The sequence below is a fragment of the Giraffa tippelskirchi genome, chromosome X (assembly GCF_054371585.1).
Source record: "Giraffa tippelskirchi isolate mGirTip1 chromosome X, T2T-mGirTip1v1.2.pri, whole genome shotgun sequence".
In the NCBI taxonomy this organism is placed as follows: domain Eukaryota; kingdom Metazoa; phylum Chordata; class Mammalia; order Artiodactyla; family Giraffidae; genus Giraffa; species Giraffa tippelskirchi.
Genome location: NC_137289.1, coordinates 6,169,512 through 6,181,450, shown reverse-complemented (window position 1 = coordinate 6,181,450; position 11,939 = coordinate 6,169,512). Strand labels below are relative to the sequence as shown.

Sequence of the window (11,939 nt, the reverse complement as noted above, 5' to 3'; positions counted from 1 at the left end):
GTTCAGTGCACTGCAAAATACCAAACAGATGTTAAGTAACTCACTCCTCTGGCAGAGCATTGAGCCTCTTTGAGGTTCAAAACAGGAAGCTCCCACCTGCTGAGGTCATTCTAACGATCTGATCATTGTTCTATTGAAGCGGTGCTGAGTGTCAGGATTTCCCATGCTCCCCAAGGGTACAGCCATGAAAATAGAGGAGGCCCGTTCTTTTCTTAAAATGGATTGTGTTGAAGTGTAGTTGATATACAGTGTTGTGTTAATTTCTGCTGCACAACAAAGTGATTCAGTTATATACATATATACATTCTTTTTCATGTTCTTTTTCCATTCTGGTTTATAGGAGGATATTGAATATAGTTTCCTGTGCTAAACAGTAGGACCTTGTTGTTTATCCATCCTATTTATAGTAGTTTACCTCTGATAATTCCAAACTCCTATTCCTTCTCTTCCCCAACTCCCTCCCCCTTGAGAACCACAAGTCTATTATCTATGTCTGTGAGTTTATTTCTAGTCCTTAGATATGTTCATTTGTGTCATTTTAGATTCCACATATGAGAGATGTGATATGGTGTTTGTTTTTCTCTTTCTGACTTACTTCACTTAGTATGATGTTGATTCCTAGGTCCATCCATGTTGCTGCTAATGGCTGAGTCATAATTCATGGTATATATGAACCACATCTTCTTTATTCATTCCTCTGTCAATGAACATTTTGGTGTGCTTCCATGTGTTGACTACTGCAAATAGTGCTGCTGTGAATATAGGGATACATGTATCTTTTGAAATTAGATGTTTTTCCTGATATATGCCCCAAAATGGGATTGCTGGATCATATGGCCATTCTATTCTTAGTTTTTTTTGAGGCACCTCCATACTATTCTCCATAGTGGCTGCACCAGTTTACATTTCCACCAGCAGTGTAGGAGGGCTCCCTTTTCAAGGAGGCCCATTCTTTAAACTGGCCCATCAGAGGGAAAAGAATGTTTAGCATTTCACTGCAGGGCAGCCCTGGGCCGGTTACACTGCTCAACAGGGAAAATCATCAGCCATGAGGATATGCATGTGATGATAGCAAATCCAGGTGATACACAGACACACAGACAAAGGCTGCTTGGTTCTGGCCAGTTCCTGGGATTTTAGAAATGACAAGCCAACTTTCATCCCAGGGAAAAAGTTTGCAACTGGAGCTAAAGGTGAAAAGCTTGTCTGTACTCTGAAGAGCTTGTTTTGCAGAATAAATTTCAGATGAGGATAATTAAACCACTTCTTGGAGAACTGAGTCTGATTTCACTGGGCCTTTTAGTATATAAGATCTTTCATCAAGTGACTTTCATGGTCCTGATTGGAGCCCACTAATTATCCTAACCAGCTATTTTCATCGAGTGTGCGTCGTGGTGTGCTGACGTGCACATACATCCCAGCTCTGCTAACGAAACAGGAGGCATCCCAAAATGCTGCAATCAATATTAATGTACTCTAAATCACACTTCCATCTGTTTCTGAATTAATAAAACACAAAATACATGTCCTCATTTCCCTCTCTGTTTCTCTCTTTTAGCAAAATGCTCCAAGAGTCTCTCAGATACCATCTCCATGGGTAGGCAATGGACAGTAAGTATCTTCTGAAAATTGTTTTTTTCATGAAAATCAGTGATTGAATAGACCCCAAATATTTGGTATTGACAAGCCGGGCACAAAGGTTAATTCTGAGATTACGATAATTTGGATGTACACAGAATTCTAGTCAGGTTTCCGCTAATGGCAGGACAGAAAAGTTTAACAGGATGTGATTCCAAATTTCTTTCACTATTTGATCTTTAAGCCAAATGACGACCATAAAAATATCAGTTAATGAGATGGCAAGCACCATGCCATTTCGGGGAGGCAGGGTAGAGTTACCTCCACTGCAGTGGTTTTTCAATGATTCACTCAGTAATGAAAGACCAATGAAATATTCATTGATATATGGTAAGTGCTTTAATAAAACCGAAGGCATAATAGTGCTGAAAATGTGAAGGCACTTCGTCAGCCAATTATCTGAGCCTTCATGATGATTTTTATATTAATACTAAAATTCCCTGCCCTAAAATGTAAAAGCATCTACTATACTGCCGGCCTGAGGCTCAATGAACTCACCCACTCCACAGCTGTCCTTAGAGCTGTATGGGCTTGGAGCAGCTCAGCCTTCCAGCAGCGGGGTGGGAGCCAGTAAAACAGTTGACCCGGGCCCAAGGCTGCCCTCAGTTCCCAGGGTAAAACTAAGAGAGCCTATTCTCTCTGCAATGAAAGGCCAGACCCGATGACATCAGAGCCTCCTCTGAAGAGAGGTTCCATTTCAGAGGGCAATTCAGAATCCTAGTTCTGTCTCAGCCCTGAACTAGCTGTGTGTCCACACTTACCTGCCTGAGCATTCGTTTCTCCTCTGAGTCCAATACCTCTCTGACCACTGCAAGCCCACTTCCCAACAGTAGATGTATTCTTTTGAAAAGAGCTGCCTTTCCCTCCATTTTTCACCACTTCAAAATTCTTATGTCTCTGATCAAAACACTTTCTTGAACAGTGAAATAGTCTCTTTTGCCGCTTTATAAATATCTACAAAGCACACTCCCAAAGGAGTGAGACTGTGAACACTAAGATCATAAAAAACATTCCGAATGAGGGAACAGATCCATTAAAAGCTATGTGCCAACTCAATTACTGTATTGAAAGGAAGTACCGTTTAAACTGTTGAATTAGGTCTCTCTCTTATATTGACGGACAAAAGCGAGACCACAGGCCCAGAGAAAGCTGTTTTCTCTGAACACGGAGTAAAGCAAGGGCAAATTCAGGTAAGTGCCCATTCAAGAATCACTGGGAAAAAGTTTTTTAATTCTGCAACGAAAGAACTCAAACACATTCTAAGCTTGTGAAGTCACATTAAAAGCCTCCTGAAATGATTTTTTAAAGCAGCTTCTGTCTGAAGAAAGCACACTCCCTTTGGTAGGTCAGAGAGCTTTTGAATGAGGCAACTCAAAACGGTTGCCCAGGGGTTACAGCCCATTCATTCAGCCCAACTTTGGGTGCATTTCCCTATGAGAGGCTGGGGATGCACTGAATGCCATAGGCTCCCTGTACTCCAGAAGCACGTGCTCCAGTGGCAGGAGGGGGCAGATCTGAACAAAGTTCTGTGGACACCCAAGAAAAAGAGAGCTTGGGCCTCCCTGGGTGGCCAGGGAGGGCTTCTTTGCCTGCTAGCAACACTATAGCCTGCATCCCCCAGTGGATGAGGATCTGGCCCCACACCAGACCTCTCACGATCCTTCCAGAAGAAGCCTCCCCTGACCCTGACCGTGAAGACAGTGCAAAGAATAAGTTGGAAGGAGAAGAAAAATCTGCTCAAGATAGAGCAGGGGTCAGCAAATCTTTGCTGCAGAGGGCCAGATAATACATATTTGGGGATTTGCTTGTCCAGACGCAAAACTGAGGTTGTTATGTAAAACGAATATGAGAGAAAACAAGTTTCCACAAAAATCTTAATGATGAAATTCATTGCAGTTTTAGAATACTAGTCTGTTAAGGAGAAGAAAGGAATTTTGCAAAAATAACATTTTGTGCTCTTGGGGTTCAAATGTAGTGTTCTCATTCATCAAATTGATTGCATATGTTCATCTTTTCAAACCATTTGTAGCTCACAGGCCATGCAGAAACAGGGGGTGCACCAGTGCTTTCAGTCCCAATAGAGAGTCACTGTAACAACATCATGGAGATGCTAAAAAAGGGAGGGGCAGCAGTCTCAGATGTCACCCAGAGAGAATAAAAACAGAAGGCTATGGAAGGAGGACAGAAGAAGGCCATTTGAGGCTTTTAGAAGAGCTGTTTCAGTACACTGGGGGCCTTGGGTGCTATATCGAAAGGGTTGGAAGAGAAGATGTCCCCTAGTTGGGGACATTGTCCAATAAAAGGACTGCAAAGAGTTTGGTTGTCGCTGGAGGGAACATTTCTATCAAGCAAAACTTCTCCCCAAGCTTAGGGAGGGCTGTGCCTCTGCAAATATGGGAAGAGCCCGGAAAGAGTGGTAGGAACAAGCTAATGTGGACTCAGGGGTGAGGCTCGAGGTGGATACCCACATCGAGGGAAACCTAGTAGAGGGAAGGTAGGACTTGAAGGTAAGTTGGTGGAATGGAAGGAAAATGGACTTTGCAGGAAAACAGACCTTTCAAATCCCAGCTCTTTGACCATCTGCTGTGTGGCTCTCAAAAAAGGAGCTGATCTTTTCTGAGCCCTCTTGTCATCTGTGAAACAGTGGCAGCAGAAACTCACCCACAGAGTTGTCATGAGGCTTGGAGATAATATCAGTGAAGCCCAGAGCACCATGCTTGGTGCACAGCAACTTTAACAAATAGCAGTTGCTGCCACTGCCAAGTTTTGTTGTCATTATTACTTTTTAAGTTGGAAAACATAAGTGATCTTGCCCCTAGAACTCCCACAGCTCTTCGTCTACACATCACTTTTGGCACTTATCCTAGTTTGCCAGAAATTAATGGATTCTTCTCCCCGTTAGACTGTTTGCTCTTTTCAATAAGGAATTGCTCATTCTTTTTTTTTTTTTTATAAATTTATTTATTTTAGTTGGGGGCTAATTACTTTACAATATTGTAATAGTTTTTGCCATACATTGACATGAATCAGCCATGGGTTTACATGTGTTCCCCTTCCTGGACCCCCCACCCACCTCCCTCCCCATCCCATCCTTCTGGATCATCCCATTGCCCCGGCCCTGAGCCCTTGTCACATGCATCGAACATGGAAAGGTGTTCTGTTTCACATATGATAATATACATGTTTCAATGCTATTCTCCCAGAACGTCCCACCCTCACCTTCTCCCTCAGAGTCCATAAAATTGTTCTATGCATCTGTGTCTCTTATTTTGTCTCGCATATAGGGTTATCGTTACCATCTTTCAAATTCCATATATATGCATTAGTATACTGTATTGTTGTTTTTCTTTCTGGCTTACTTCACTCTGTATAATGGGCTCCAGTTTCATCCATCTCAGTAGAACCGATTCAAATGTATTTTTTTTAATGGCTGAGTAATATTCCATTGTGTATATGTACCACAGCTTCCTTATCCATTCGTCTGCTGATGGACATCTAGGTTGCTTCCATGTCCTGGCTATTGTAAACAGTGCTGCGATGAACATTGGGGTACACGCGTCTCTTTCAATTCTGGTTTCCTCGGTGTATATGCCCAGCAGTGGGATTGCTGGGTCATATGGCAGTTCTATTCCCAGTTTTTTAAGGAATCTCCACACTGTTCTCCATAGTGGCTGTACTAGTTTGCATTCCCACCAACAGTGTAAGAGGGTTCCCTTTTCTCCACACCCTCTCCAACAGTTATTGCTTGTAGACTTTTGGATAGCAGCCATTCTGACTGGTGTGAAATGATACCTCATTGTGGTTTTGATTTGCATTTCTCTAATAATGAGTGATGTTGAGCATCTTTTCATGTGTTTGTTAGCCATCTGTATGTCTTCTTTGGAGAAATGTCTGTTTAGTTCTTTGGCCCATTTTTTGATTGGGTCGTTTATTTTTCTGGAATTCAGCTGCAGAAGTTGCTTGTATATTTTTGAGATTAATTGTTTGACTGTTGCTTCGTTTGCTATTATTTTCTCCCATTCTGAAGGCTGTCTTTTCACCTTGCTTATAGTTTCCTTTGTTGTGCAGAAGCTTTTAATTTTAATTAGGTCCCATTTGTTTATTTTTGCTTTTATTTCCAATATTCTGGGAGGTGGGTCATGGAGGATCCTGCTGTGATTTATGTCGGAGAGTGTTTTGCCTATGTTTTCCTCTAGGAGTTTTATAGTTTCTGGTCTTACGTTTAGATCTTTAATCCATTTTGAGTTTATTTTTGTGTACGGTGTTAGGAAGTGTTCTAGTTTCATTCTTTTACAAGTGGTTGACCAGTTTTCCCAGCACCACTTGTTAAAGAGATTGTCTTTTCTCCATTGTATATTCTTGCCTCCTTTGTCGAAGATAAGGTGTCCATAGGTGTGTGGGATTATCTCTGGGCTTTCTATTTTGTTCCATTGATCTATATTTCTATCTTTGTGCCAGTACCATACTGTCTTGATGACTGTGGCTTTGTAGTAGAGCCTGAAGTCAGGCAGGTTGATTCCTCCAGTTCCATTCTTCTTCCTCAAGATTGCTTTGGCTATTCGAGGTTTCTTATATTTCCATACAAATTGTGAGATGATTTGTTCTAGTTCTGTGAAAAATACCATTGGTAGCTTGATAGGGATTGCATTGAATCTATAGATTGCTTTGGGTAGAATACTCATTTTCACTATATTAATTCTTCCAATCCATGAACACGGTATATTTCTCCATCTGTTGGTGTCCTCTTTGATTTCTTTCATCAGTGTTTTATAGTTTTCTATATATAAGTCTTTTGTTTCTTTAGGTAGATATATGCCTAACTATTTTATTCTTTTTGTTGCAATGGTGAATGGTATTGTTTCCTTAATTTCTCTTTCTGTTTTCTCATTATTGGAGTATAGGAATGCAAGGGATTGCTCATTATTTTATTCATCAAAGATTTATTGCCTGCCTACTGTGTATGAGACACTCTGCCAGGCACTTTACCAAAGTATTTATCCCCTATCCGTGTGCTGCTCTACATTATTTTTCTTCCCTCTCCAGAGCACCTCATGTGTAGTGGATACCATATAATAACAGAGGGATCACTGGAAGGCAATCCATTCACTTATCTAACTGGTATTGAGTACATGTTATGTATACCAGGCACCATTGTACATGCTGGGAATGGCACTGGATGAAATAGACAGGGATCCCTGTCTATTTCACATTCTTTTGGAAGAGAAAGACAGTAGAAAAAGAATGCATATGCTAAATGTCATAGAGGAAATTAAAACAAGGAAGGGGGATAGAAAGGGCTGCTTGGCTTGGGGGAGGAGGATCTTCAATAGGGACATTAAGGAAGGATGATGAGACAATGAGCTATGCAGATCCCTGGGGGAAGTGCATTCAAAGCAGCCAGACACCACCACCTTCTTAGATAGGGGCAAGGCTAGTGACTACCAGGAGCAGCAGGGGGCGAGTGTGGCTGGGAGGCAAGAGTGAATGGTGGGGATCTAGAATGCTCATGCTGTGGGTAGTGGAAGCCTGTGCTGGTGTGTGCACACTTATGGCCATGTGTCATGGACATGAAGAAAAGCATAAGATCTGAAGCAGATCCACAGACAGAGAACTCAAGAATGAAACCCCAGCTGTGGGGAGAGCCAAGATGGAGCTGAAAGCACACTAAGAGGAGTACTGCAACAGCCCTTTCAGCCAGAGGAGCACTGTCTTAGGCAGGCTTTGACTAGTAGATTTCACGTGTATGATGTGATGTTCTGGAAGTTCAGGCACGCTCCACGCCAGATCAGCTCACGGAGCCTCATGCCAGGTCAGTCATGACCAAAGGCAAACCATGCCCTCATTCTCCTCGCCTCCACCACTGATTATTTAAAAGAAAACACCAAGTGGAAGGGAAAGAAAGCCCCTCAATAGCTCCTCAATGTTATAAACTGAAAAGGCCATTTCGGGATATATGAGGTAAACAGAGGTGATATGTTTCCCCTTGGGACTTCTGGGCATGATTGGAAATCATTGAATCCATCCTTTTCTTGCAGTCCATGAAGGTTCCAGCAAAGGGAGGGACTCAGGAGCCTGAGGCGAGAGTCTTAGTCCCTGGGATTCCAGAACTTTTCGAGCACCACATGGTCCCCCTCTCAATGTTTGTGACACTGACACCTTTATAATTTTCTCTAGAGATCACAAATGAGGACGTTTTCCTTTCTTGCTGTAAATTGACATTTAAGGATTAATGACCACCACTGGGGTGGAGACAGGGGAGAGACCAGATAATAGCATTTCCAACCTGCCATGAAAAAAAAATCCAGCATTCACTGCTTTTATGTTAACCTTCTGTGCCCAGGTCCCTGAGTTTAACTATTCCTCTGACCCCAACCTACCTTGAAAATAAATCTTTACATCAAGAATATCACACATCTCAGAAGTTATAAACAGAGCAGGCAAATCTTCACATACTCTTACATCACACAAGTGCAGAGCAAGTGTGGGGATTCACTTTACCCCTCATACTAGAACCTACCAGAAGATATACTGTGTTTGTAGAAGTGGACCAAAGCTCTCATGAGGCACAGCCTGTGTGAATCTCAGGTGACCATATTGGTTCGATTGCTCCCAGATTGAGTCTTCCCCCCTTCAGCATTTTGGTACATGGGGACTGCTGTTCTCCCAAATCCTCCATGGGTGCCTGTCAGGGTGCACATGTGTTCTAGGAGCAGGGGTTGGCTCTGAGGAATATAGTCACCCTGGAATGTAGTTGGCAACAAGTGGCTGGTAAAGGGGAGGGAGAGTGAGAGAAGGTTCCTAATGATGGGAGGAGTGTGTTGGGAGGAAGAAGGAATCCAAGAAACAGCTTTCCCTCATTTCTGTTACTCCCCCAAATGTTCAATCATAATAAAGTGTGCATTTTACTGGGCATTCAAAGCCTGGTTGAAAGAATATGGGGAGAGCAGAGATGTGTATTGACCTGGCTCATAGGCACAGGCAGCAACCCAGCCTTTGGGACTGTCCATGACCTAAGCCCTCACCCTCCATGCCATGTGCAGCCAGCAGGTGACTTCTTGTTACTGATATTAAAGAATTAAACAAAAATCTACCTCCAAACATTGATGCTTCCCAAAGTAGGAATTCCCAGGACATTTCTTTATAACCCAGTGTACAGGTGAACTGTCAGCAATTAACAGCCATCCTGTAGCAGGTCTTAAAGAATCCTAAAGTGATATTCAGAATCTTACTTTTTTCCAGCTTCCCTACTACTGCTCCTTGGGGGCCTTTTAAGGATCATACTTTGCTTATTGTGGTGACTGTATTTGGAGCAAACTGTCACCGTGGTTTCCACAAAACATTTTGATAAGAGACCAGTATAGCACATCAAGTTTTTCTAAGTGCCAATATCCATTCTGGCAGCAGGTAGAGAAAGCATCATAACTCTGAGCTGATTCTTTCTCTGGAACATCAGAAGACTTGTTATATGTATTCAAAGTAAGAGCTACATTTGTGGGTAGAATTAATGCCAGAGAAAGCTTCACCCAGCTCTCTCTCTGGTATTTTAAAACAAAGTAGCAACATGCACAGAGTCATCAGTGGTTGCCAAAGGCAGTCAGAATTCTGTGTTTAAAGTTAGAAAAGGAGAAGGATGGCTCTTTCTACAGCCTGGCACTGTAGCCCTGGGTGGGTTGGTTGGATGAGGCAGGAACAGTGGGGAGGGGGTCATAATAAGCTCTTTCTATACAGAGGCCTCAGGAGAAAACTACTGTGTGGGTGAAAGCTGTAGGGTGTCCTCTGAGAAGAGTTGGTAGGATGCAAGAGCAAGCTTCATAGGTGTTCACCATGCCAAACCTCGCTGTGGCAAATCACATCCTCAAAAGGTCCCAGTATGATGAGGGAGGGCTAAAATGCTATTGTCACTCTCCCCTAGCAGCCTAACAAGGCCTGTCTCTTCCCATCCCCCAGGAATACTCCGTCCCCAGTGTCTCTCAACAACGTCTCTCCCAGCAACGCAATGGAGAACTGTAACAACGGCCCAGTCACCATCCCACAGCGCATTCACCACATGGCTGCCAGCCACGTCAACATCACGAGCAACGTGTTACAGGGCTATGAACACTGGGACATGGCTGAAAAACTGACAAGAGAGAACAAAGGTATGCTGGTCTGTTCAACTGGTTGCTCATGGGCCATGGTAGATTCAACCTGCTTTGAAGGGCTTGAGTTTCTCATGGTGACCTTCTCTTTCTGTTGGTCTAATTTCTAAGGCTAGACGAGGGAAGAAGGGGTGAGATCAGGGTCGACTCAGTGACCAGTTTTTGTGAAGAGAGCGAAAAGATCTAGAATCGAATTCTCCTTTAAAACTTAAAGTAACATGAATTATGATGTATTGTCAAATGTCTTTTTCATATTTTCATTCAATGATAAGGATCGACATACAGAAACAGAGCAAAGCAAAAAGAATAATTTGCAAGTTAATTGGGATCAAGATACTATTGGCTTTTTTTTTAAAGAGAAGTGAGGTTGCACCATGGCCTTCTATCTTCATTATATTCATCAGCTCCAGGGACTTCCCTGGTGGTCCAGTGGTTGAGACTCTGAGCTTCCAATGCAGGGGTCCCAGGTTCAATCCCTGGTCAGGGAACTAGATCCCACATGCTGTGTGGTGCAGCCAAAATATATTTTTAAAAAATTATTGAAGATAATAATCATCAGTCCCAGGGCACCTGATAATGTGGCTTGCATTCAGAAACCAGAGTCAAGGCTCAGCTAGTGTTTTTCACCCACTGACACTTGGGACGAAGGATCAGGGCCCCATTCATGAGAACACATGAGGTTTGCTACAAAACAAATGCAGGGAGGACCCTGCTTCACCAGAGGGTGAGTTAATGGTCCTCCACCACTCAAGCTGCATCTGTGACCCTAGCTGTCACCCAGGTTCACCCTGAAGCCTCACTATCCTAATGAAGATAGAAAGTTCAAAGAAACCATACTTTGGCCCTGGCCATTCAGTGGACTTTGGTGATTCTGGAGCAGCAGTTAGCAAAAGACCCACTGTAGTTAGGGTGGGGACAGATGTGGGTCTTTCAGATCAGATTGCAAAGAGGTGACCCGAGTTTTAGAGCAGCAGAAACATCTGGCCAGATACAGGTAAAAATTCATGGCCCACATGCACTGGTGGCTCCTGCCAGGACATGACATGGTACAAGCAGCATGGAGTGGGCTTGGGTCCCGGGCAGTAACAGGAGTTTCATGGAATCAGGCTGGGGGTGCAGGCCACTGAGATGCAGAGGGAAGTTCCTATGAGTTACTGGCCCCTCCTCCTGGCTGCATCTCTACTGCGGGATCACTCAGCAGGCAGGAAACAGTCCCACAGAACTAGAAAGGGTGCAGATTTTGAAGCCTAATCATTTAAGCTTGAATCATGTCAGTTACTGGCTGGGTGACCTCAGACAGTTACTGAAATCTGTGAGGTACTCCCTAGCTTCCATTTCTATAATGGATATAATGAAGACAGGATGACAGTGAAACTACCCACAAGGATGATAAGAAATGGGTGGAATAAAACAGGATGTGTCAGTCACCTAGCATAAAATATCAGGTACAAGGTAGAAATCCTACAAATATTTCTTTCCCTTTCCTTATTCCATATGCTGCTAAGTCGCTTCAGTCGTGTCCGACTCTGTGCGACTCCACAGACGGCAGCCCACTGGGCTCCGCTGTCCCTGGGATTCTCCAGGCAAGAGTACTGGAGTGGGTTGCCATTTCCTTCTCCAGTGCATGAAAGGGAAAAGTGAAAGTGAAGTTGCTCAGTCATGTCCAACTCTTAGCGACTCCATGGACTGTAGCCTACCAGGCTCCTCTGTCCATGGGATTTTCCAGGCAAGAGTACTGGAGTGGGGTGCCATTGCCTTCTCCGTATTCCATATGATGGCATATAATTCAGATTCTATGGCTATCAAAGCATATTCCATAATTTGGGACTTTAACCCTCAACCCAACTATTAACACTGACTCCTGGGGTTATTTGCATGTGTTGGTTCTATGTGTTCATGCAGCAATTTCTATATGCCAGGTGCTGTACTCTTTGTTTTATCATTTGTCATCTCATTTATCCCAATTTCCTAGATGTAGAAACTGAGGCTCAGTGAGGTTCAGAAATTCACCCATGATATCACAGCTCATCATACTGAAAGCAGAAATTGAATGGAGAACTATCAGATTTCAGAGTCCGAACTGTTAACCTACAGGATGCACTGTCCATCTAGAGGGCAGAATTAATAATGCATCCTCAGAAACCTTCAGTGAGTTCTCACTTA

General features: G+C 43.2%; 1 protein-coding gene and 1 non-coding gene across 5 annotated transcripts in view; both read left to right on the top strand.

The window, feature by feature from the left end:
* Positions 1–11,939, top strand: part of AFF2 (ALF transcription elongation factor 2) — a 523,475-nt gene that overhangs the window by 508,513 nt on the left and 3,023 nt on the right. For all 4 annotated transcript variants that reach the window (XM_081563763.1, XM_081563762.1, XM_081563761.1 and 1 more), the window contains 2 exons: positions 1,559–1,611; positions 9,586–9,776. In XM_081563763.1, the coding sequence (XP_081419889.1) occupies positions 1,559–1,611; positions 9,586–9,776 (244 nt within the window). The remainder of the gene's footprint in view (positions 1–1,558; positions 1,612–9,585; positions 9,777–11,939) is intronic.
* TRNAG-UCC (transfer RNA glycine (anticodon UCC)) lies at positions 10,192–10,264 on the top strand. The gene has a single exon. It is a non-coding gene; the product is annotated as a tRNA-Gly (tRNA).